The sequence below is a fragment of the Elgaria multicarinata genome, chromosome 7 (assembly GCF_023053635.1).
Source record: "Elgaria multicarinata webbii isolate HBS135686 ecotype San Diego chromosome 7, rElgMul1.1.pri, whole genome shotgun sequence".
NCBI lineage: Eukaryota > Metazoa > Chordata > Lepidosauria > Squamata > Anguidae > Elgaria > Elgaria multicarinata.
Window position 1 is genome coordinate 55556420 of NC_086177.1, and position 27422 is coordinate 55583841.

Below are 27422 nucleotides of genomic sequence, written 5' to 3' on the forward strand. Positions count from 1 at the left end.
TGCTACTCCAGGAGCAAATGCCCCAATGGGTGTATATGGTAGAGTTCCATCTCTATGGTTATCGGCGTAGACGAGCGTTTGCGCGCCCAAGCTGTGTGGCTACGCGTGATTCTACGTCACTGCTGTTATGTAGGGTAAGCTGGCTGCGCCCCTGCGGGCGAGTTTTCTCTTGGCTTTCGATTCTTTCGGGGGAAGGATGCGGTCGGGCGGAACCTTCAGCCGGTTACGGGGTCTCCCACCGCGATGAGATTGCAGTGGTCGCGGGGAGACGGTTGCCTCAACACTTAAGGCGATACTCCGAAATGCGCTTTTTCTCGGGAGTAAACTCTAGTAAACCGAATGAGATTTACTTCCTAGTAAAACATGCTTATAAATCTGGCTGCACGACTGAACCATAATAATAATCCCCTTCTATCTTACGTGGTCATTGAGATCACGTAATGTGCACGCAGTGCTTTAATCACTCCGGTGTACGACAAAAATCGAAATGTTAAAATGTTTTAATTTTTTTTTAAAAAAAATCTTTAAAATACAAAGTCCAAAAGAGAGAGAGACTGCAATATGTTAGGATTCGCAGTTATTAAATTCAGTTGTCGAATTCTTTTCCCACCTTCCTTAAGCAAACACTCAGCTCTAACTTCTTTTTGTTTGCTACAATTTGGCTCGTTGCATAGGCTCTCTATACTCTGGGTATTTTTGTTTTCTTACCTTGAACTTTATTATTACTCTTATGGCCAAGAGTTATTGTTAACTGTGGTACGGGAAATTGTGTTAAACGGAGCATCTTCACATGTGGAAATACATACATACTTACAAGTGGATAATAGTCCTGTTTCAGGGTGCCGAAAGTTCCTGGGACAGTCTGAATTAATTACATTTTGTAGTGTGCAATCTAATATCTTCTACGTTTTCCACTGTTGAAACGCTCTGGTGTAGCTGATGCCCAAATAGCATTATCAATTTCTTGTTTGTATGAAAAATGATTTTAAGCCTTATCTCCTCACAATAAACCTGTGAGAAATATTCAATGATGCCATGTACATGGTACTTTACAGAGCAACATATTCTAAATTCAAAATTTTAACCAATGTAGGGGAGGAGAAATAGGACCTGCCCACTATTGCAATTTTAGTTTGGAAAGGATGAAAAACAACAGGGGATATGAGGAGTTTTAACATGCAAGAGAACACAGAAACAGCTGTTGGGATGTTGACACATACCAACCCCAACCCCAATTCCACTACAGAGTAAGATTCAGACAACCTTTCTTTCCCTGCTGCAGATGCGCACAGAGAACACTCAAAATTAATGTTGGCTGAGATTGTTGCTGTATGTACCAATCGGGAGATACTGGATACTCATTTTAAATTTGTAATTCACTGGGAAATATTGAAATAAACCTTTAGCTTATAACTAAAACTGAGTTTTAAAATCCATGTATGTTTCAGGGCTTTATAAAATGGTCGACAAAATGTCAGAACCCTCCCCCCCCCCCCCCGCCTCAGGTTCTATTGATAGATTAGATTTTCACATTGTTGTTGCTGCTATAATGTGTGTACAATATGCTTCATTAAAAAACCAAAACTTTCTTTTCTTTTCTGCAAATGCAAGGATGATACTAAAATACTCTTTTCTGAAATTGTTAAAAGCTTAGGATAAATGAAGTATATTCGTATTGGCTTTTATAGCTGAATCACATGATTATCAACACCCCAGGGCTAAACTATTTACTTGCATTTGCATTCTGTCAGTTTCAATAATAGTTGTGTCTAAATAAGTGTAATTATGCTTAAAGCACAAAGAGGCTGGGAAGGCAAAGACATTACTTGGCTGTCAGGATTCCTCTCACAATGTGAGCAGAGCTGGGCCTTAGAACTGCATGCCCTGTCTCTTATGGGTATTTTGCAAGGTCAACATGACTTTTTCCTGTTTGATTGTTACTGTCTGCCCATGTCGAGGGAAGTAGAGGAAACATTGTGTGAGCTGGGGGGCTTTGGTCCAGCTTCACACGCGGTAAAATACCAAGCAGTGTCTGCATAATTCTTTAGATTACAGAAATTCAGATTAATAGGTTTCCAATAAACCAACCTTGCCCAGCCTGCTAGTGTCCAGAGAGCTTCAGTAGGAGCAGTTTACAATAGAAATGTAATAAATAATATACTCCAGATGTTAGGGACTATGTGCAGTATCCAATGGTAGACCTACTTAGATTAGACCCATTCACTTCAATGAGTCTACTCTGTGTAAGTGTACATTGGATACTTCTCTATTACTCCTAGGATTCCTGACCATTGGCCATGTTGACTGGGGCTGATGGGAATTGAAGTTCAAAAGATCTGGAGAGTGGTAAGGCTAAAATAGACTATGTGAAAGTTATAATAAAAGCCAAGTAATAGGATTACACTAAGAACATTGAAATGTCTGCTTCTCTATTTATTGATATCAATTAGTTGCAACCTTGAAAAGAATTTAAAAGCTAAGTCTTTGAATAATTTAGCATCACATACTGCAGTCTTTGGCTGCAGTCCTGAACACACTTACAAGGGAGTAAATCCCATAGGACACAGTGGACTTATCTCCAAGTCATTCATAAGATCACTAGAAGTACTGGGATTTTGTGGTCAAAACAGTGATATATTGCAATAATTCTCTATTTTTCATCAGTTACCCATTCAGAAGAATAATTCATTGAAAAGCAGAGTATGTCAGTGGTTTCTTGTCTGTCAGCTGGGTGGATGCTGGATCACCTCTCCTTCATAAACAAGTCTGGTTACCAGCTGTGCTGCTCCCATGATCCTTCTGCCAGGGCGTCTTTTGATGATACTGTTATTGCTGCTTCCTCAGATGTGGATCTTATTGAGGCTACAAACTCTTGCAGAAAAGTTTCTGGTTCCAAGCCTACAGCTGAAAAAGCAAAAACAGATCAAATGCTAAAGGAGACATATGTGTTTCGAGAAGAATTCTTTTACGTGCTCAAACCCCATATAGCTGCAAACCTTCAGTCAGAACTCCAGCAAAGCTGCTCTGTCGTTGCTTTAGAAGATGGCGGATCAGAACTGCAGGAAAGTCCCAAGAGTGTCGACTCATACGTTATAGCTAAAACTAAAAAGGTACAGTATAATGAGAGAAGTTTCTGCAAAGTACCTCTCCTTGCAACAGAGTTCTATTCAGTATTATTTTAGAAAGTGGAATAAATCTCCCACTAATCTATTGTGAAATAGGCACAGACTATTTCTGGCCTTTTACATATGTTTTGAGACATCTGAAAATGTGCTGATAATAACTGTTATGCAGCTCTATTATATGCTTACAGCACTTATTAAACCAGATGTGGAGACAAAGAAGTATAAACTTGGTATTCAAACAGAACATAAATTCCTATGAGCACATGCTTTATGTTCTGTTACTTCATTTGAGCCTAGGAATGTTGTTGGTCCTATTCCTTCCATGCTGTCTTAAGCAATTAGTTCTAATGAGTAACATAACATACAATTAACATAGACTCAGACTGCCATGCAAGTTCATTTTTGTCACTGTCTTACAATCTTGGAAGGAAGTTGAAATGCAAAGATTTGAGTATGTGACCTTGTGTGCTGTAAGAATGTTTATCCTTATGGCTGCTGTAAAATATTAGCAGTTTGGGGACATGGTCATAACAAGGCTAATTACTTTTGCAGTGTTTATGGTCAATGCTTCATTTAATTTACAAACCATGATTGGCTCCAGTTAGAAGGATCTTGTGTAGGACAAAAACAAAGGGGATATGTGCTACATATCATCTGTCAGCTATGGAGGCACTTCTCTTACAAGAGATCCCATGAAATGAAGGTCAGATGGCCCTGCTGTCTTTTACAGTAGGAGTAGTGGTATGCTGGAGCCAAGTCTCACAGGGACATGGTTCTGGTACGTCTTGGTTGATGTCTTCTCAAGTTATAGGAAGCCAGATTCCAGCTGGAAATCAGGAAAAACTTCCTGACTGTTAGAGCAGTACGACAATGGAACCAGTTACCTAGGGAGGTTGTGGCCTCTCCCACACTAGAGACATTGAAGAGGCAGCTGGACAACCATCTGTCAGGTATGCTTTAGGGTGGATTTAGCGGGGGGTTGGACTCAATGGCCTATAGGCTCCTTCCAACTCTACTATTCTATGATTCTATGATCTGCCACCAGAATTCCCCATTGCCTTTTTGACTGAAAAATGGCACTTAAGTAAAAAAGGCAAAATATTTTTTACACAAAGCCTAAAATTCAGAAATTTCCCCATTTTTTTAAAAAAATAACAAGGATAGAATGTTTTGTCTATGGTTATGTGCTTTTATTTCCAATATGTTCCCATGTATTTAATGTAAGCAGAAGCTTTCCAGGTTTCAGCCTTGCCTATCCCTTTCGCATTCTTCCTATTTTGAAAATTTGGATAGCTTCCACTATCTACTCCCCTAGATACACTATGTATAAGAGCTCAAGCTCCATGTCTCATGATCTCTTCTCTTTCTTCTTCCTTTCTTCTCATGCCCAGCCTGTAACTTATAAATAGATCTTTGCTTGTATCACTTTGTCATCTTTGGGGTGCTAGTTCATCACAATCCACCTGTATCTTTTTCAATATGAAGAATCCTAAAAGATGTTAGTTCATATTTTTAAGTTCGTATTATGGTTCATATTATTAATATTTATGCACGTTGTCTACTTCAGAAACGAAAACGAAATGGTGAACTTAACCATGGTGAACGTGAAGCTTTAGAATATCATTTAAAGGTAAGTCTGAAAATGCTTGTGAGAGCAGACCTTAGAAGCACATTTCTATCATTACTGCAGAATGCACACTAATACATTTATCTGTAAGCATCTTTTAACGTAATGAGCTTGAAAGCATGAATTTTGAAATATTTTCCCTGGCATCTTCAAATAAAGGTATATCGCTCCTAGGTTCACTTATAAATAGGGCTATTTCAGTATTGATAAATTAATTGAGGATATCTGTAATTATTGGACACTCCCCAACCCCTAGGAAAAGAAACTGACATGGGTCAATTCATAGAGAGACCAATCCCCCAACTCACCAATCTCCAGCTGGGATCAGCAAGCAATAGAACCAGTGGAACCCACAAAGACAAAGTGTTTTATTTGAAGGCATGGGAACTCTCAGAAGCCACACTGGACTGGCTGAAGCTGCAATTTCATTTTATTACCTCCAAAATGCTACAAATCAGTTCTGGGAAAAAAATACAGGAAGAGAAATATTGGAAGTCAACAATTTGGAAATGATGCCATCCACAAATCATTGGATGATGTACTCTCATCCTCAACACAGTTAACATTTGACCCTGTTCAGATGACACACTAAGCAATGGTGGTTAAGCATTTTGAGCTAAACATTATGGCTTAGGTGTTGTGTGAATCATTCCTAACTATGGTGGCTACATAACCACGGTTTAACATGCTCACAAACTATTTGCTGCAAAGGGGTTAGTGGCCTAACCATGGTTTAGCGTGTCGCCTGAACAGGCCCATTCTGTTTGCACTTCTATTAGCCCTTGTTAGCCTTAATTGTACTTAACATCAGTACCTGCATTTAACCGCGGTTAAGCCAGTAGGGTATTACTTGCTTCTGAGGAAGAGCATGAAGTCTTGCAGCCTATTCACCATAATTGAGAGCGTGACTTCTCTGGTCCTTTGACTAATTAGCTGGCCTCAGTTTTTAAACTTGTGACTTTCCTAAATAGAATAAATATTTCAGGATTGTCTTGTTTCATTTTGAAATGGTAACAATAAGCAGTCACTGATTTGTGAAAGGAATTTTGACTGTTCTTAAATTAGATGGATCCAAAGTTGAGTGGAAGGCTGCTTACACAATGGGATTTTCCACCCTACTGCAACCCCTGTGCCTCACAGAAATGGCATCTAGTCTGTTTTCAGCAATCCCCACCCCTTCTGCCGCAGCCTGCAGTGTTCTGTAATGTTCTCATTTTGTGTATGAATGCATTAATCTACATTAGATTTACTGTGGTTTTATCTCAATATCTCTACATTTGTTTTTATGTGTATGTGTTTACTTGTAAACTGTATGAGGGCGCTATCCAATGCATTTTTGCCTAGATGAGCTATCCTATGCATTTTTGCCTAGGCGTGGCTTAAGGGAGGAGGAGGAAAGGAGACTGGAGACCCAATGCAGTGTAAATCAGCTTCCGTGGTCTCCTCCCCTCCCTGATGCCGGAACCTCCCCCTTCACGCCCTCTCCACACTCTGATTCCAAGCTTGGAGACATAGCCAGTGCAGCGAGAACCATGCCAACTACAAGATGGAGGGGGCAGAGAGAGTGGCTTCTGGCTCCGAGGTTGGAGCTCTGATTCCGACCTCGGTTCCCAGAAACTGAAGAATCCTGTGGTCCTCTAGACAGTGTCTAGTGGGCCCCACAGGATTGCTCCCTAACATTCTCTTCCTCAAACATCCAGAGACAGTGTTATTTACAGGGCAATAAATATGCCTGTTTTAGAATGACACTTTCCTGTTTTGATTTTTTTAAAAAAATCTGAAAGTCTCTTAGAACAATTTCCTCTATGGTTGTGCACATTTCAGATTACTTTATTCATAAACTACAAATTTGCAAATCCATGAATATATCTGTGTAGAATTTTGATTCACAGCCTGATTGAGATGTTTTTCCTGTCTATCTTTTGTTTTTGTACAGATCAGTGGCAAGATTTTGGAGGGTACCATGAGTTTAGCTCAGGTGGGGCTCAGAAGTGGTTTCCTCCAGCCTAGTTCTACAAAGCAGTTTTGCGCCAAGACTCCTGTTTCCGGACACATTGATTGTGGTTTGGCTGAATTATGTGAGATGGCCAAGTGGTTTCCTCCTGTGAATGACAGAGAGCAAAGATCTGTATGCATGATGAAAAAGGAAACCTCCATTTCAGAACAAGTTCAAGTATCCTGTGTTACAGAAAACACCACAAACCACGCAAAGATAATAACATTAATGGGACAAAAGTACTTGTTTCCCCCCAACAGTGCTTTTCTTTTATCTGATATTTCTTTTATGCAGCCGCTTTTGGACTGTAAGTACGTTTCCTATTAAAATGATCTACTTGCGGTTCAATGATCCGTTAATATATTGACAGAGCATCTTTGCATAGATTTTGCAAGGGGAGGGATTTAAAGAGATTCAACTTTAATACTTTAATATGAGCATTATTGCATGGCTTTTAATAAATTCTTATTCTGACCACCATATATGGCTGTTGCCCATCGTCACAATCCCACTCCCTCCCTTTGCTTTACAATGGCCCCGTTCAGACATGCTAAACCATGCTGCTTAGATTGTAAGCCTATGCGGCAGGGTCTTGCTATTTACTGTTTTACTCTGTACAGCACCATGTACATTGATGGTGCTATATAAATAAATAATAATAATAATAATAATTAATGGAATGCGTGTTGTCTGAATGGGGCCAATGTGAGCTAATGAGGAAAAGGCAGGCTGATATGTATGTAGTGCCTTTTGTTTGGGTGGATCTAAATTTAAGGTAATGTTAAGAGTTGCATTTTTTTAAAAAAAAATACTGGTTTTAATGCTAGAATTCTAATGGTGTGAATCAAATGTACTTGTGTTTTCATTGAAGCTGTATGAATTCATTTTGTTTTATGTTATTATTATTATTATTTATTTATTTATATAGCACCATCAATGTACATGGTGCTGTACAGAGTAAAACAGTAAATAGCAAGACCCTGCCGCATAGGCTTACATTCTAATAAAATCATAATAAAACAATAAGGAGGGGAAGAGAATGCAAACAGGCACAGGGTAGGGTAAACAGGCACTGGGTAGGGTAAAACTAACAGTATAAAGTCAGAAATGTGATGATTAGTTTGTGCGTAATGGAACTGAACCATACTCTCTTAATCTAGAAGCATTTTGTGATATATTTGAAACCGGCTTGACAGCCTATACGTCTGAATGAATATGAACTAGAATCATTTCAGTTTAATTAGAAGTACATCTTTATCTTTATGTGCAATCGGAGTTACCAATATAAACTTAAAAAGGCAGATTTTTTAAAAAAACACACCCACCCACCCAAACCTTTTTTTAAAATTACTGCTTTAAAAGGCAGCAAAAGATCCAATTTCTACTTCCTTTTAAAAATTTGAAAATCAGATTCTTAAAATTTGGGAGGCAACTTCATGTCATATTTCAAATAATTTAAAATAGGCTTTATTGTAATTACTGAAAAACATTTCTGTTTCCTGCCCTCTTTCTAGATAATAAAAAATTTGACATAATTGTGATAGATCCACCATGGGAGAATAAGTCTGTTAAGAGGAGTAACAGGTAGGCTTTCACATTTTAAAAACTCTAGATATTAATGATGTGGCTTCATTTTAGTTCCATGTAGACTAACACTTTGTGGCTTTACCAGTGCAATGAAATAGATATAATTGTTTTGTGACAAGGTACCTGTACAGATCTCGGAGACCATTGTGTAGGCTTTGGAGGGATCAAGTTGGGCCCCTTTGCATGTTCTTGTTTCATTTCTCTTTCCTGGTTGGAATTTCCAAATGTATTTGGTTCTGATGCTTAGCATTCTGTTTAGTGGAATTCTTATATTTTAAAATGCTTGGATATAATTCTCCAATGGGCTTCCATAATTCTGTATTAATGCAATACAGAATTAAATCTAATTGCTTTAATATGAATGTGGGAGAATCCGATCTTACAGCTTTCTAAGCTGAGAATAGGACAGTTATGCTGGGGCTTGGGGAATGGGTAGTGATGGGGTTGCAGCTTCTTCAGCAGTGTCCTTTGAGATTATGGCAGTGAACTTTTTTTTTAATGAGAATGCTTTGTAAATAAACACATATACTTAGTAAAAATTGAACTGCTGTGCTAGTTCCAAGTTAATCGAAATGAATGGAATCTGTGCCTGTGGAGTGTTTTGATAAGTGTAAGTTACTTGGATGTGCTTCTGATTCATATTTTACAAAAGAGGAATAGGCAGGACAAACTTAGTGTCTGGCTAGGAAATTGGGGAAGAGTTGTACATTCCTCAAAATAAGTGATGTATTGAGACAAGTTAAAGCAGCCTTCCCCAACCTGGTGCCCTTCAGATGTTTTGGATTACAACTCCCAGCATTCTTAACCCTTTGCCATACTGAATGTGATAAAGTTAAAGCAATAGCATTCCAACATCTTATTATTATTATTATTATTATTATTATTATTATTTATTTATATAGCACCATCAATGTACATGGTGCTGTACAGATAACACAGTAAATAGCAAGACCCTGCCGCATAGGCTTACAATCTAATAAGTTGTAGTAAACAATAAAGAGGGAAGGAGAATGCAAACAGGCACAGGGAAGTGTAAACAGGCACTGGGTAGGGAGAAGCTAACAGTATAGAGTCAGAACAAACTCAATATTTGAAGGCTATAGGGAAAAGAAAAGTTTTTAGCTGAGTTTTAAAAGCAGTGATTGAGTTTGTAGTTCTCAAGTGTTCTGGAAGAGCGTTCCAGGCATAAGGGGCAGCAGAAGAAAAAGGACGAAGCCGAGTAAGGGAAGTGGAGGTCCTAGGGCAGGCGAGAAGCATGGCATCAGAGGAGCGGAGAGCCCGAGCGGGGCGATAGTGTGAGATGAGAGAGGAGAGATAGGCAGGAGCTAGACCGTGAAGAGCTTTGAAGGTCAGCAGGAGAAGTTTATATTGGATTCTGGAGTGAATTGGAAGCCAATGAAGAGATTTTAGAAGTGGAGTGACATGGTCAGAGCGGCGGGCCAAGAAGATGATCTTAGCGGCAGAGTGGTGGACAGAGACCAGCGGACTGATGTGAGACGAAGGAAGGCCAGAGAGAAGAAGGTTGCAGTAGTCCAACCGAGAGATAACCAGTGCGTGAACGAGAGTCTTGGCAGAAGAGACAGACAAAAATGGTCGAATCCTGGCAATATTATACAGGAAGAAACGACAGGATTTAGCTACTGCCTCGATGTGAGGAGTAAAGGAGAGCAAGGAGTCAAATATAAAGCCAAGACTACGAGCTTCCTTGACCGGAGTAAGCGTGACATCGTTGACAGTAAGAGAGAATGAGAGGTGAGGAGAGGGTTTAGGAGGAAAAACAAGCAATTCAGTCTTTGCCATGTTAAGTTTCAAACGACGATGAAGCAGCCAGGCTGAGATATCTGAAAGACATGCCGAGATACGATCGTGAACATCAGGAGAAAGTTCCGGAGATGAGAGATATAATTGTGTATCGTCGGCATACAGGTGATATTGGAGGCCGTGAGATTGAATAAGCTTACCCAAGGGCAGCATGTATAGAGAGAACAACAACAGGCCAAGCACCGAGCCTTGCGGAACCCCAACTGAAAGGGGAAAAGAGGAGGACGAGCTGCCGTTAGCCGACACGCTGAAAGAGCGACCCTCTAGATAGGAGGCGAACCAGTTATAGACAGAGCCACAGAGTCCAAGGTCATGGAGGGAATCTAAGAGAAGATCGTGATCAACCGTGTCAAAGGCTGCAGTTAGATCAAGGAGAATAAGAACGGAATAATGGCCTTTAGACTTGGCAGTAAGGAGATCATTGGTGATCTTAGTAAGGGCTGTTTCAGTGGAATGCAGAGGACGGAATCCAGATTGAAATGGATCCAAAGCAGAGTTACTAGAAAGAAAGTCAAGACAGCGAGAGTAGACCGCACGCTCCAGGATCTTTGAAACAAACGGCAACAAAGAGACAGGTCGGTAGTTAGACAGAGATAGCCTATCAAGAGTAGGTTTCTTGAGAATGGGAGAGACTGTAGCATGTTTAAAAGCAGAAGGAAATGAACCAGAGGACAGAGAAAGATTAATAATATGTAGCAAGGAAGGGAGGATAGCAGGAATAAGATTAATAAAGACGCGAGAGGGAATCGGATCACGGGAACACGGGAACCCTAAAGGGATGTTTATTTATTTATTTCATTTATAACCCGCCCTTTTTCCTTCAAGGAACCCAAGGCGGCGTACATAGTCCTCCTCCTCTCCATGTTATCCTCACAACAACAACCCTGTGAGGTAGGTTGGGCTGAGAGTCTGTGACTGGCCCAAACTCACCCGGTGGGCTTCCATGGCCGAGTGGCAACTAGAACCTGGACCTCCCAACTCCCAGTCCAACACCTTAGCCACTACACCACACTGGCATTCTAAGGATGTGTCCAAGCTTACAGGGGTTTTATTTCTACCATTATTTGTAAGTTAAATAGAAAGATGACATTACAATCTGGGATGGACATTGGAGTAGTCCATGTAGCGACCAAGTGGTATGTTTTGGAATGGAAGGTATAAAGAGTTGACTTAGAATAACATACTAACTTTGAATTCTAGCCTTTTCCTCCATGAATTTGCCTTTTAGAGCCATCTAAGTTGGTGGTCATCACTAAATCTTGTGGTAGCGAATACTATAATTTAACTATATGCCAGTTTAAAATACTGAATAATTGACCTGCAGATTAAAATGAAAAATGTGCTAAATTGCTCCACAAGCAGATTAATGTAAAGGATATTCTGGATTGTAGGGAAATATTTCAATTAAAATGTAATTATAAATATCCTTCAGAAAGTCAGTTTCTGCACACAACTAGCTTTGGAAATGAAATGTTGGTTTGATCTGTATTGCTGCACCCAGTAGATCAGAATTTAAAGAAACACGCATTCAGCTCTGGCAACAGATTTCACCACTGGATGTCACTCTTGGCTCAAATTTAATTTATCTGAATGTTGCTGGCATTAGAAAAAGTTTGTAAAAGATTATCAGACTTCTAAAGTCTTCTCAAACTTTCTGAATGTATCCATATGTAGATACAGTTACTTGTCTCACTGGCAAATCAAGCAAATTCCCATACCAGCACTGGCAGCCCCAGATTGCCTTGTGGTCACTTGGGTGACAAACAGACAGAAGCACCTGCATTTTGTAAAGACCGACCTTTATCCCCACTGGTGTGTGGATGGAGTGGTGGAATGGTTCTGGGTGAAAGTAAGTTTGCAGGAACTTTTTAACTTGCTTTTCTGTTTCTTTATTAAAACATGTAGTAATGTTTTATTACATTATGTAATCAATATAACTGTTTATTGCATAATGATTATGTAACTATGACACCTACCACCTACCAGGCATGTAAGAACTTGTAAATATTTAATAATTTAAAAAATGTCTTCCTGATTAATTAGAACATTTTTTAAATCTTACCAAAGGATTTTTAATTAATTGACCAAATGTTCCAGCCCTAGTTGAAAATATTCTTATTTCACATCTGCCCTCACACTCAGTGACTGGGTTCACACAACACACTAACCCATGATGGTTTATTTTCCAGAACATCTCAGGATCAGTTAGCATGTTGTCTGTGAGATATTCCCTCCCTGTGGGTTATTTCCCCCAAATAGAAGAACCCATGTCTGCAGTAAGAGTTATTTTACCTATGGTGGGTTAGTGTGTTGTCTGTCCTGCAGCATGGGTTATGGAGATCACCTACACAGCTGCTCAATAAGAGTGCCCAAAAACTTCAGTGCCGCTCTGCTCCTCTCAAGCGATCTTTATTCCCACTGCAAAGAAAGCTGGGATACTCTCCCAATGGGCAGGAGGAGGAGGAGGAGGAGTGAGGGTGTGTGAAATGAATTACTCTGTGTAGCCTGTTTGCCCGATTGTCTTTGGGAGCCCAGTAGGTTGTTTGCATAACCACCTATCCAATGTAGCTGCCACCCTCCATGAGTTAGTATGATGTGTGAACCCAGCACGTTCCTCTTCAGGCCTTGAAGGGAATCTACTGTAGACGCCTTTCTCCTCCAGTTCCCCTATTCTTGTGTGTAAAATGTTGGAGGGTCTGCAGGTATCTCTGCTGCATTCAGTTTCTCTCATACTTAGTTCTCATTCTCATCTCCCCAAAAATGTGCCTTCAGCAGGGTGGATTTGATTTAAATCAATATTATTTAAATAACGATTTAAATCACAATTTAAATCACTACTCAGAAAGACTTGATTTAATCATGTGACTCCCCACCCCCCAAAAAAGTGCACTCTATTCACTGAATTTTTTGAAACCTAGCACTTAAGAGGTAAGGGGTTGATTCTGTGTACATAGATTTGCAAAGGAACAATGGGATTGTGATCTCTGCAGACACAAATTCACAGTTTTGAGAACTGTAAAACCAAGCATATGTGATAATATCTTCTTTTTTTAAAAAAAAATATTTTAAAAAATATACAACAAAAATAACAAATAAAAAACACTTGATACATTAATATAAAATTGCCTTAATATTGTATATTCATACTTAAGCTAATAAACATATTCGTACTCAAAATAACAGTGCTCCCCCCACCTCGGGATCTCATTCCTGTTTCCAAAAACTCATAGATTCTTCTGTTGGTGGTTTCCCACTTCCCTTAGAAAACACAAACTCTAGGAACTTTTCCCATATACCCTCAAAATCATTCGTTTTTACTATACCTCTTTTCATTTTAATATTACACGTCAGTTTATCATTTATAGCAATATCCCACACTTCTTTATACCGTTCTTCAATACAATAGTCTCCTTGAATCTTCCAATTCCTGGCTACAATCAGCCTCGCAGCCGTCAGCAGGTTCGTTATGTGATAATACCTTCTAGATAGAAAAAATGCCCAATAATCTTACGGAAACCTCTGGAAAAGCATGACATTGTGAATGGATTAATGGAGTTCATTTACCAAAAAATTTAAACATTGCATGAATATACAGCCTCATGCTACATAATTAAAAACTAGTCCTTATTTCATGATGAATAACCTTTGGACTATAATGTATCTTATTTAGATTTTTCTTCAAAAAGCATTTTATTAAAAAAATTCGATTTAAATTAAAAAACCTGATTTTTTAAATATTTTTTTTTAAAAAAAATCATTGATATTTATCCACCCTTGGCCTCCAGCCATGAAGCTCTCAATTCTCTGAAGTCTAGTAATTTTCAATAAAATAAGAGTATTGTGATTTATGTTATTGGCAGCAATAAATTCATTGATAAGTGTCTCACTATCAGTGTTTGCTTTTGTTTTAACTTAACTTCTAAGGCTGCAGTCATCCCTGCAGTTACTTGGGAGTAAGTCCTTTTGAAGACAGGAAACTTTCCTCCTGAGCAAATTTGGGTGGGATCAGGTGGTTAGTCTGGTTTTCTTACTGGCGTTGTATTGCTAAGAATGTGTTTATATATTGGGAGCAATCCTTGACACACTTTCCTGATCCAATCCATTGATAAGTTACATTACTCTGAGCTTCAGTGTTTCTCAGTTGTAAAATAGGACTTTATGTTTAAGAATGCTGACACAACTAGCTGAACCTTAAACTGTAAAATACAAAAGGTTTCTCTGCCATGGATTCAATGGCTGGCCTTGGGCTAATAACACTGAGAATTAATTGGTTTCCTTTGACCAGATAAACACAGTTTTGCTGGCCATAGTTTGGATTTGTGGTTAAAATCCCTGACCTGTTGTAACTCAGATGTGGATTTGTACTTACATATGTAACCATTCCACTGTATGGCTTGCTTTCTGGGATAGTCTAATCCCCAAGCTGCTAATTTATGTCTGGTTGGAAGACTTCAGGGTATTAATAAAATACAGAAAGTAGATCATGCAAAATTAAAGACTTTCCATCTCTGGACTAAATAGAGTTATAGAGAAGAAATTTTCTTAGGATAAATGAATAATATATATATATATAGACATACATTTATTTGTACTTGCAATATTGATTTTGAATTTCTTTGTATCAGATTACAAGGTCCGGAGACTTCGTTTTTCCATTAGATTCGTTTCACAAGAAGCCTTATGAAGTTCTTGTATTGGGCAGAGTCAAGGGAAGTACAGATGTGCCATTAAGGTAGGAATCCATTGATTTCTCGACAATGATTCTGATGATTTCATTAGGAATGCTCAGCTAAGATTGCAAACAAGCTTCAAGGAATGAGCACTTGCCTTTTCTAACAATATAATTTGAAGACTGAAGTATGCTTCTACTCCAATGCTCAAGAAAAACTAGCTTTAAGAAAGCTGTGAAATATACTGGTCTTCTCCTTCCATTCAATCTTAGACCTATTATTTGGTTGTCTGTTTCCTGCAAAGCTGCAAAATTCAATTTTTCAAGATATCACTTCGGGAAGTCTTGAAAGGAGATGCCTTTAACTGATACTTTTTCCTGATGCCCAATCTAGAATAATAATAATATAGATATGTGTCTGTCTGCACCCAAACCATGAATCCCAGACACCTGAAACTTGACAGTCATACTATCAAGTATGCATCTTAGGATTTTTTGTTGCTGTTTAAATGAGTTAATTTTAATTAATTTAAATATCTCTGTGTTTGAAGCAGTAATATCTTCAGCCAGTAGGTGGCAGGCTTCCTTAACAAGAGCATAGCTTTGCAATTGATACTATTTGAAGCTAGGGGCGAGTAGTCTAAGGGACAGGTTTATATGACTGTACCCTTCCCCTGCTGTGCAGGAGCTCCCCTCAAGGGATTGAAGTGGGCAGACTCCTGTAGTCTCCCTCAGAGGGCTTTAGGTGGGTGCATTATGGCAGGATCCTTGCCTAGGAGTGCCAGCAGCTATGGCTTCATTCAGACAGCACAGATGCAATATTTCCAGGTCTATTAGCTGTATAACATTGTTTGGAGACTTCGCTATATCAAGCAAAACTATTCCAACCTGTGTGAAGCGTGGTACGTAGCTAGTTACTAAATGGGTGAGTGAAATGACATTACAGAGCCAATTTCATTAGCCACTTTGAGCATTCTTTTGAATTGGGAAGTGAGGAAAGAGTCCCCAGGTAAATATTTCCCTTCCCCCTTAGCAGAGTTAAATTAGTTTATGTGAAAAAAGCTCATAGATCCAAAGAGCTACTTATGCTGATGTGAAGGGCTTCTGCTACCACAGTGGAATATGTCTACAAGATGTAGTGACAGCCATCAATATGGATGGTTTTAAAGGAGATTAGAAAAATTCATGGAGGAGAAAGCTATCAATGGATACTCGTCATGATGACTGTGTATGCCCTCCTGTATCAGAGACTGTATGCCTTTCAGTACTGGCTGTTTGGGATCACCACCGGGAGGGTGCTATTCCACTCATGTCATTCTTCTGGGCTTCCCATAGGTATGTGGCTGGTACTGGGAACACAGTGCTGGACTAGATAAGCCTTTGATCTGATCCAGCAGGTCTCGTCTTCCATTCCTTTTTTGTTTTGTTTTGTTTCTTTGAACAGGCAATTCCCATGTCATATCGCAACCTGCTTTTGAAACTCTCCTCAGTTTTCCATTTAGGATGGGCGGGGGGGGGGGAGGGAAAGGGAAGGACTGTTGTTAATGATAACAAGGTTAAGGCGACCTTGGGCTCTCAGGACTTGTTCCACAGTTGTTTGGCTCTTCTCTGGTGTCTGTTGCTTGAAGAGTTTGGATACAGGTGCAGCTGCTTAGGCTTGTAACATTGACAAGATGAGAAACGTTCATCAACTCTCCTGGTGACATTATATAAACTGAACAACTCCTTTACTTTCCTCTCCTACCCAAGGAAAAGCTGCATCAAGTCCTTCCTGGTGCCATCTCATGTGAGCCCTGCAGGGCTATTGACTTCTGCTGTCAGATGGATCTTCTGTTCCCCTGAATTAAATATAGATCTGTTTGTTAAGGGCAGGCAATAATCTACAGTTGAAACATATATTGGTTGTGCTGTATTTGTCTTCTTCCTGTAGTCTTATTTCTTTATTGGCTCCCCCTCCCTCCCCCCAAAAAAGCTTAAGAAATTTCATAAGCTGCACTTTATCTTTCAGGAAAACAAATACACTCAACATTTAGATATTTTGCTTCCCTAAGGCTTACTACCCAGTATGACTGTGAGAGAAAGATTCCCCCCACCCACCCCTATTTATTGCGATTATTCTGTTTGGGAGGGAAATGGACCTAGGAAAGTATGAATGTTTATCAAGATAATTGTTTTTCTTATTTGAGGCTCTCACATTTATTTTGTCGTGATTTATACAGCAGGGTTTCAGAAGATGAAGTACTTCCAAATCACAAGTTAATTGTGAGTGTACCTTCCACTCTTCACTCACATAAGCCTCCTCTTACAGGTATGTTCTTGGAATAGCTCCATGAAGTAGGATATTTTTAGGGATTGATATGATCAGCTATTGATGCTCATGTGGCTAGTTAAAGGCTTGAATACTTTTGTTCATATTTTTGTATTGTTCGTTTCTGACCATCAGTAACCATTGCCATTGATGTTAGTAACAACATACTGAAAATCTTGGCCTTTTCATTAGGTGTCTAACTCCAGATTTCAATTTGAATTTCAGGCTTCGCTGCTGAACCATTTTGACCTAAGTTGGTGGTGTATGATCTTATTTTTATGCTTTGTACCTGCTATAGCTACTTTTAAAATGAGTTTGATCTTGAAGAGGTGATTGACTGGCCAATCATTTTCAGCGCACTTCCTAGGAAATTACATCTGAAGTGTGTTCCAGTTAGAGCACAATCTCGGTGTATACATATTGGCAGCAGTTATAGAAATTCAGGCAGGCATTCTTTGGCTATGGGATTCTTCTGATATAACTCAAGGTGCTGATGGTGACCAGTGCTTTCAGTGATTTGGGCCTTGGGTGGCTATTTCAAAATACTGAAACTTTTTATCTCATTATTGCAAGTAAGTTCAATGGTAATGATGGATGCTGCTTATTGAGTTTAGGTGTTCCTGGCAGAGGAAGCAGTGAAACTTTTCAAGAGAAATATGGGGAGGTGGAACAAAATGTCAGAAGGAGAGTGTACTCCTCCTTTGCTCCTCCATTTTCATTCACTGTGTTTGTGGGTACCTGCTTGTAGAATTTTCATGTTTAAAATACCAACCTACAAACATCTTTCTAATAGTGCCTCTATGTACAGTACGCTCACTCAAATGTATGTCATCCTGGCCGTTAATTTTAATCTAATATACAATGCCATAATATTACCATTTTTGCAGGTAATGCCAGGTTGGAGGTGTTTCACCTTAGTACTGGATGTTGGCTAGGGCCAGCAGCACCTATTGTAGGCATGGGTTGCTGATGTTGCTGGACCACACTAGTTATTCAGCAGCTGCAAGCCGGCATGTTATAGTACTATCTTCTCACTGCTGCTTTGTGGTAAGAGCATGGGGGCCCTTTCTCCCATAGCTCCTGCTTAACTGTGGCAGCCATGTACCACGTTCAGTCCCCACTCCCACAAGCCACTAGTGCTAAGTAGCAAGACAAAAGCTGAACCTCTAGCTTTTAAATTCTGCTGTTTGTGCACATGTGTGTTTAAAACAGCAGGCCCGGACTACGTTAGAAAGTCAGGTTTCTGGGTTGTGTCCTGTCCTCTTCCCCCCAATTTCCAGGGCCTTACTTCAAAAACTCAGCTAGACATTAAAAGAAGTATACTTCTGTGAATTGAAAGAGTAATAGGAAATAGCTGTGCCAATATATTATATTTTATATTGTATTTTATATCACGTTTTTATATTGTTTGTTTTATACTTTGAATGGTTTTAATTTTTGTGAACCACCCAGAGAGCTTTGGTGGTATAAAAATGCAATAAATAAATAATACATTTGTTTTGGAACTTCCTCATATTCTCATTAAGCCTTGGAAAATGATGTAAACAGTAAAGTAGCAACTTTTGAAAATACCAAATTATTTATAATATCAAACTAATTACAGAAGGCCCTCATAGTAATGTACCAAATAAACCATTATGAGTCAAGAAAGAGGTGACGGAATCTTTGTGGCTACTCCTTGAAAATAACTGCTTTGTGAGCTGCAACTTTTAAAAACTCAAATGGATGGTAATGATCCAAATACTATGATGCCTCTGTATAAATATATTCAGATCACCATAAAGGACATAACAGAACAATAAGTACAGAAGGGAAAGGTCTGACAAACTTGTCAGGGAAAAGGAATAACGTCTATACATAGAAATGACTAAGGCTGCAGTCCTATTGCTAAGGCACACCTGAACTCAACGGTCATGAATGGATGTCATTATCATCCAGCTTTATAAAAGAGGTTCCATATTATCATTTGGAATTCTGATGTAAAAACAAACAAACATTATTTGAAACAAAATAAAATGCTATTAATGAGGAAGAGCATGAAGTCTAAAGAGTAGATCAAATCAATAAGAATGAGCATGTTTCCTTTCTGTTTTGTGTTTTTAATCTGAACCTTGGAAAATTTTACAGTTGCATGCTTTGTTTTATTGGAAAAAGAAATCTGACAGAAGTTTTTATCATACCTTAGTTCCCACACGTAATTCCTCCCCCTCCCTCCCTCCCTCCCTCCCTCCCTCCTCCTCCCTCTCTCTCTCTCTCTCTCTCTCTCTCTCTCTCTCTCTCTCTCTCTCTCTCTCTCTCTCTCTCTCACACACACACACACACACACACACACACACACACACTCATCTAAGACCAAGTAAAAGAAAACAGTTTCTAAAATATTACAGAGGTCTTTACAGAAAATCCAGACAGAAAATCCAAACAGCTGAATCCAGACTGGGTGTGGGTACATTTCAAAATTAAAATCATGTCGGTTGCTGAAGAAAAATATAGTAAAATGTGTGTAAGTGGAAAAATAATTATCTAGTTTGCCAGTAGAGGGAAGTGGTTCCAAATTCCTACCTTATTTTGAACAGTATGAAAATGAGCAAAAAGTATGGATGAAATAGAGGAAAACCCAATCATCCACATATAATAATGTTTTGTTTTAAGAAGCAACAAGTACAATAATAATAGTATTTTTTTCACTGCTGTATAGTATTTAATTTCTTGATATAGTTGCAAAGTATTGCTGTTAAAAATGTATGTAGTTTGATTGATTGATGATAAAAAAATATTTCTCTGAAATAAGGAGAATTTCCTAATTTAAGCAATCAAAAAGTAGACATTTTATTTCCAGCAGTCCATTTAATTATAAAAATAATTACTCTCAGACTTTCTATTGATACACGTTCTGTGTTTAATGCTCACAACTTTGTAGCATTCTAAATATATTTAAACTACTTTATGCAAATATAGAAAATAATATTAACTTTAGATTACAGCTGGTTTTTCTTCTGGTTCTACTTCTTGTTGGAGAAGGAAAAGATACATCCCATAAGCATACAAAATGCAACTAAATTTCCATTTTTGGTTGTGTTAGCTTTGTGGAATGTGCATGAGCAGCTCAGCGTAGCCAGGCAACTTCATTGCTTTTCATTGTCCAAAAATGACTCCCTTGTGTGGTTTGTCTAGTTTTAGTGTACAGGTGACTTGTTTGGACTGACTTCTGCTTCATCCTACCTTCTAGGCAAAGCCTGGCTGAGACACTGTTAAGTAATGTGAGGTGCTTTTGAGTTAAGGGAGAGACTTTAGGGTGAGATGTTAGGAGCAGACTGGTGTCTCATATCCTTCAGTCATAATCCTTCATCCTGGACAGTACTTTTGTCCCCAAGCTTGGGATAGGCAAGGTGGGGCATGAAGAGTTGAAATTCTAGTCAGTTAACTCTAAATCATGTGTTCCGTTTTGTTATTGGATCACAACAGGGGGGCCTTGCTACCTGTGAAAGTAAAAAGCGAAAGATTTTTGGGGTCCAGTCCCTTACTATGCCACAACACAGGCTCTGAACAACAGACCCGGCCGCGGCTACTCCCTGCTCAAGCCAAGCACCACCGCTTGATACGCCTGAGGCAAGGGATAAAAACCACCTTCCTCCAAACTATGTGGAGAAAGGGGTTTAAATGGAGAAGGATTTTAATATATAAAATAAAACACTGCGAGTTATATGTGCTGAGGTAAATTATTGTCAGAGTGGGTGCTTAAATGTGTAAACTTCAAATGATAAATGCCAAACAGACATGTGGGATTTTTGTGGTAGTTATTATTATTTATTATTATTATTTATTTATATAGCACCATCAATGTACATGGTGCTGTACAGATTACACAAATTAAAATTTATTTTTAAAAGTTCACAAGTTTTGTTTCAAATAAAGCATTTAAAAACCTTTTTGAAACCTTTCATCCAATCCTTTCACTCATTCACTTTCCTTTTTCTCACACAATCAATCTTGAACTTTCTTTATTACCAGTATTGATTAATATACATCAACTACGTGCACACCACACTCTAAAGACACCACTCTCTACACTGACCCTCAAATTTCCCAGAACAGAGAGCTTCCGCTATTGGGCGGTATAGAAATAAATAAATAATAGGCTGCTGTTGTGAATGCCCCATTAACATTAGTGTAGGCTTTGTGAGAGCAGGACTTGATGAACTGTATCTTTAGTTATTTACTTTGCACTCTACCATAGAATAATGTACTTTATTTTTTATCGTTTGATTAATTTTTGAATTTCCGTCCTCTTATAGAACAATAAAACTCAATAAAATTTCTTTTCCTTTATTTTACTTCATTATTCTAAATGTATTTGAAACAACAAAGTCTTGTGATGCATTAAAGACTAACAAATTTATTAGAGCATAAGCAGTTTTGAACTGCAGGCCCCTTCACAGGATACATTAAGTGTTATTCTGAGTTACAGATATGTATTGTCTGTACTTCTGCATTTCATTTCCCTTTGACCTCGATGCCCCCCAATGTGTATAAAACTTCATGCATCTGATGAAGTGGACTGTAGTGCAAGAAAGCCAATGCCATAATACATTTGTTAGTCTTTAAGGTACCACAAGCCTCTTTGCTGTTGTTAACACTGCTACCCCGCTTGAGAAAGTATCTGAGATTTTTAGGACACAACCCTATGCGTGTTTAGACAGAAAAAAGCCCTACAACTCCCAGCACTCCCCATCCAACATGGCTGACTGGAGAATGCTGGAAGTTGTAGGACTTCTTTCTATCTAAACGTTTGTAGGATTGCACCCTTAAAGTTGTAAGAGAAAGTTATTCCCCAGCCCTCCCCAGCCTCCTTTCCTCCCCCTCCACAGAGCCCTAGCTAGACGGCCGAAAACACCCATCTAGCAAAAACGCAGAACAGGGAAGTGTGGAGGCAAAGATCACGTCCGTACTCCTCCTGCTCTGCATAGGATGCCTGTCAATCTCTGAGGATAGGATTGCACTCTAAAATTGTACAATTAAAATGGTACAATAATAAGGCATAATTGCAGCTACAGAGCAGAACAATCCAATAAATCACAATCCGGCGAAGGCCAGGGTAAACAAGCAGGTGTTCATACAAATGTTTATGGGGGATGGAACCAATTTAGTACTGGAAAACTGAGAACCTACATGAAATCAAGCTTGACAGATTTGGCCATCATTATTCTTGATACTGACTTTGCAATACTTTAGCTTAGCTGTTATTCAGGCAAAATTTCTGCAGAGCTTTAGCCTGATTAATATCTTTGGATTTGCCCCCACGTTACTTACAACGTATCATCTGGAAAATATGAATGTTTTATGACGAGCCTATGGTTGTTTTTAGTATGTAGTAATCCATCCTGAGCATTGTTTTTACAAGGGAAGAAAATGGTATAAATATGTTAAATAAATAAATAACAAGTAAGGCTATAAGATGCTAGCAAAGATGGCTTAAATATTACAATACTATGGTTTTCTATGTTACTATGGTTTCAGGTTATGAAGAATTATTTACACGCTTCTTTACATGCACATTTTATTAAATCGTTCGTTTGGTTTTTGGCTGTGATTTTTATAAGTTTCCAGCTTTAAAAACCATATTGTGCTTCTGTTAGTACTGTTAATTTAGTACCCATGTATAAAGTACAACGCAAACATGTCTGCTATGGCTAACATTTTATGATGGTGCCTAGGACAGTTTTCGAATTACTAAAGGTGCCTGAGCCCCAAAATAGTTGCCTATCGCTGGTCTACACTGACTAGCAAGATTCCTTCCTAGCCCTATCTGGAGATGCTAGGAATAGAACCTGGGGCTTTCTGCATGCAAGGGTATTCTCTGGTCTCTGAACAATGAGTATGGTTAATGCATGCCAAATTGTGATTCGACTGCATTATGAACACAAGCGTGCAACTGAGAAAGTTCAGCCTTAATGCAAATCCAAAAAGGACTACTCACCTTATAAGAATTGTTTTAAGTAAAGGATATTTATTCTAAATTTACCAATTACAGCATAGGCCCTTTGGAAAGTACCAGCATTGAAAACTGTGTAGCGCTTTGGCATCTGCATGTGTGACCTGCTCTTCTAAATTGTGTAGCATGTACACCTAGGCCTGAGTTAAACCCCTGGCCAAACTGAGTAGCCTTCCAGCGCAGCCAATTTTCTATCTTCCTTTTTTTCACTTAAAAGGCTCACAGTCGTCTAGAGCTGGAAGAGATGGGAGCAGAGCTGCTACACAGTGTTCTGGCTGGGAAGGGAAGTAGGAGCAGCAGCACAAGAGTAGGCGGTGCATGACCAACTCTGAACTTATTATGTGCAAGACTCTTCTAAACCTGCTAAGACTTGTGCAAATGTTAAGTTTTATTAAATTGTCTAGCCTCTCTCCAAAAGAGATTCCCTTTTCCTGCGCAAGAGAAAATGCCACTGTTACTGATTTATGTGAAGAGTCAAGTTTTAGCAGTCACCATCGCAAGCAGTTTCAAAGTTTTTGTGTAGGAACTGAATCAGTAGCAAAGAGGATAACATATTGTGTTTTTGTAGATAGAACTGGGGATTTCTGGGTGGGTGGCAGGCGGAGAAGCATCTTGAGGACAGCATGGGGGCAGGATAGTGGCAAAGTCCGCATCCAGTAGAGCTTTTCATGGATGCTCTTTCAATGGAAGGTGCACTTCGAAGTGCAGGGTTCAATGCAGATAATTTTTTTTCTGATGCCCATCTTAGGTATGATTATCACAGAAAAGGGCAACTAAAATGATTCAAGGAGCGGGTGCAACTGTTCTATGACGAACAGGTACAACATCTGGGACTGTTTAGCTTAGAAACAAAGCGAGTAAGGGGAGCCAAGATGAGAGATGTACATGGTGTGGTACCAGAACCCAGAGTCATTACACGAAGCTGATTGGTGGGATATTCTGGTCACATAAAAGGAAGTTTTTCACAAAGTACATAGTTAAACTGTGGAATTGGCTACCATTGTGGTTTATTTAACCCATTGTGAGCTATCATTGTCTGAACCCAGTTGATAAGGGATGATGGTAGTTGTAGGCCAAAACATCTGGAGGGACACAAGTTGTCAACTTCTGTATGGGAGGACCAACATTGTACATATTCACTGATTGAAGTGTTGAGAACTGCTGGGACAAACCTTTTTTAAAGGTTGCCTTAAACATGTATAGATTACTATGTATAGTAATCATCCCATTTTTTGATGTTCCTACCCTTGTGCCAGGATGACAGTGAGCTTCTATGATTCATCAACTTGGCTCTTGATTATGCAAGTACTTCCTGAAGTTTAGATGGACAGTGCTTATAATGGCCTATTAGATCACAACAGAGTCAAGAAGTGTGAACAAGAAGTTCAAGAAGAACTTACGAGTACCCCTGTAGAGTTGAACTGTGTGTTCTGATTCTGAGCTCTTGAGCTACAGTAAGGTTGCTGCCTTTTTTCCTAGTGGTCTCTGTGCCTTTAACAGCTATAAAGTAGGCTGAAATTCAACATGTGGCTTTTCCTAGCAGGGGTAGATTCAGTAATGACAAAGGGGCACCAACTGAATTTCTCCCTGCCATTCAGATATTAAAGCCTCAGAGAAAATTGTGGCATTGAAAGAACAGAATTGGCTGTAAATCTAAATAGGTATATAATGTATTTGTATGTCTATAGTTTTTAATAGAACTTAATAAGGGTGAATATTATCAAAACTTTTTGGTTGAAAGTTTGTTGAAGTGGTGCCAAACTGCTCAGAGATTTTGAAGGGTTACATTTAACTAGAACTTAGTTGGGTTGGGAGACATTTTTAAAGACGTGTGATAGAATTTATATTTAAATGTGCACAAATTAACTGTATTTAAACACCTAAACACACATCTTCAACCAGTACAAAGTTGATTTAACTGGTAGCTTCTTCTAAAGAATCCTAGGAACTGAAGTTTTGCGGAGGAGGTAATGATCTGCATGCTCAATAAACTATAATTTTCAGGGATCCTCAGCAGGAAACCACAACAATTTAACTGGCTTAAGAATAAACAAAACAAAAAACATCTCAAATGACTAAGCCTGTGTGTCTGTGGCTGTAATCTTAAGCACGCTTACCCCTATTCATTTTTATTTTCAATTTGAATTTTCAATTCCAAGGAGGTAATTTTAAAACATACTTTAAATATAACTGTCCACATATTTACCAGTCTTCGTCAAGAGATATTATGGTGACAATACTGAAAACTCAAAGGTCATCTATGGAGGTGCTGAAATCTTCATTCCCTATCTCCAAATGAATACCGATAAATCAGAGTGACTGAAAGCTTTGACAGTATTGTTCATACTTTCAAGGTCATTTATTTCATATGCTGTCCTGACTATAAATAGCAAAGCTGGCTGATGAAATCCTTGAAATTAATTTGCTTCTCCTTTTTGTAAATGAAATTTTCTGTCTGCCCTAGCCCCCATGTTTCAACAGCTTAGATTACATTGATTTAAAAAAAAACCAATTTTTTACTTCTTCATCATCATTGTTCTTCTCCGCTCCCCAGAGATTCTGAAAGAATATACAAAGTCAGATGTGGAATGTTTGGAGCTGTTTGCTCGGAATTTGCAGCCTGGATGGACCAGCTGGGGCAATGAAGTTCTCAAATTTCAGCATATGGACTACTTCACTACTTTGCAGAATAACAGTGACTAATAATACCGAAGTATATGTTCTGGTGTTATTGTTATTATTATTGGTCTTTCTGGATTTCATTTTTGCCATCAGTACTACATTCTGGAAGCAGTATGAATAAACTGGAAATCAACATGGTGTTTTTGAAATCATTGTCGTAGCGTAATGGTGGTACATTCAGATAAAAACTTGTTTTTTTTGTAACTAGATTCATTTTCCTCTGCTGTTGCAGAATAACACTTGCAGTCATCTTGTAGAAAGTAGTCATTTCAACCAGCTCTCAAAAATGGGGTATGCCCTTTGAGGCTGGGTTCTAGGCCTGTATGTGCATTGGAGTTTAGGTGTGGATTTCATTGTTAGAATGGTTGCAAAGTGGTGTGTGTGTGTAAGAGCATAACTCTATTTTGCGCAAGCAAGGCGTGTTCAGTATAGCAGGCTGACAGTAGCTTCTTTCCAGCAGTGAACAGCAGCACACTTTGATCCTGATGTAAAGGGTGCAGTTCAAAGGATTCATATTGCACATGAATATGTGTGAATAACTACGTGTAAGATTGCAAATGGGAGCATGGATTACAAGTAGGGATGTAAGAGGAATTCGTTTCAGTCTGTTTTTCACGAAGATGTGCCTGGTTCTCATCTCCTGGACCCCCAAGCCATACAATTTCTTGGCAATGCAATTTGTGGAGCAAAACAATGAGCATGAAAAAAAATGCTTTCATTTGAAAAATGTTCACAAGCACTCTTTAAACTGGGAGAAAGAATGTGTACGTTTCTAAAACGCGGCCCCTTGATGAATACATCTGGGGAAATGTGCACGAAAGTACACAGGCATTTTCGTGTGAAAGGAAAAATCAAAGCTCGCCATCTGATACAGACACGACTCAGAACGAGCTTTGAGGTGGAATTTGGTGAACCTCACAGAGCTTGAGTTTTATTGATTCCGACATCCCTGACCACAAGATTATTATTTCTTTCCAGCACATTGTGACATGTTGGAAAGAAGAAAATTCTGTGTTGCACAATCATCAAACTGAGTAAATGCTGGCAGTATGTTTGGTGCTGCGCATGTAATACTGGGAGCCATGCATCCATCTACAGACTTATCTGGAACAAGAATGCACACTATTTTCAGATAATGTGCAGTCCCTGGGATATATGCAGGATTGGAAGTTGCACAATTTCCATGCTTGTTATATTGCACATTGTATCATTTTAAATGTTACATGTTGCCTCTTTGTGTAACAAAGGTCCCACAGCCTTACCATTATTTTTCACATTTGGAAAATGGATTTCAAAAATTAGTGTAAGCTTTAAGTTGGAAATGATTCGAAAGGACCTAATATTGCTAATCACTTTACAAGGATTTCAAAAAGAGAACGATTCTTACCCTGATTCAGCCAGAGTCAGTTGAAAGCCAGAGTTGTGCTCAGTCTGGTTTATTGATTCCAGTAGGATTTTGTCATGATTAACTTCAGCTACATTGAAGTCCACATTTTTATTTTAATGATTTCTTTCCTCAAAAGGACTTAAATTTCACTGAATATGTATCTTTCTCTTTAAGAAGAATTTGTTCTTAAAAAGATGTTGTTTTTACGATGGTTAGTGCAATAATTCA

The 27422-nt window shown here is 38.7% G+C and overlaps 1 protein-coding gene across 4 annotated transcripts; it reads left to right on the forward strand.

The window, feature by feature from the left end:
• The first annotated feature begins 64 nt into the window (after nucleotides 1-64).
• On the forward strand, nucleotides 65-27209 carry METTL4 (methyltransferase 4, N6-adenosine). 4 transcript variants are annotated; one of them, XM_063130603.1, is made up of 10 exons: nucleotides 65-134; nucleotides 2665-3110; nucleotides 4693-4755; nucleotides 6689-7055; nucleotides 8263-8332; nucleotides 11831-12005; nucleotides 14782-14888; nucleotides 17045-17133; nucleotides 23874-23943; nucleotides 25680-25690. In XM_063130603.1, exons 2-9 carry the CDS (start codon nucleotides 2703-2705, stop codon nucleotides 23900-23902), a joined length of 1308 nt encoding a protein of 435 aa, XP_062986673.1. In that variant the 5' UTR covers nucleotides 65-134; nucleotides 2665-2702; the 3' UTR covers nucleotides 23903-23943; nucleotides 25680-25690. The 4 variants fall into 4 exon arrangements, with proteins under 4 accessions (XP_062986673.1, XP_062986669.1, XP_062986671.1 ...); XM_063130599.1 differs by lacking the exon at nucleotides 23874-23943 and having other exon boundaries at nucleotides 25680-27209; XM_063130601.1 differs by lacking the exon at nucleotides 23874-23943 and having other exon boundaries at nucleotides 17048-17133; nucleotides 25680-27209.
• Nucleotides 27210-27422: the final 213 nt, after the last annotated feature.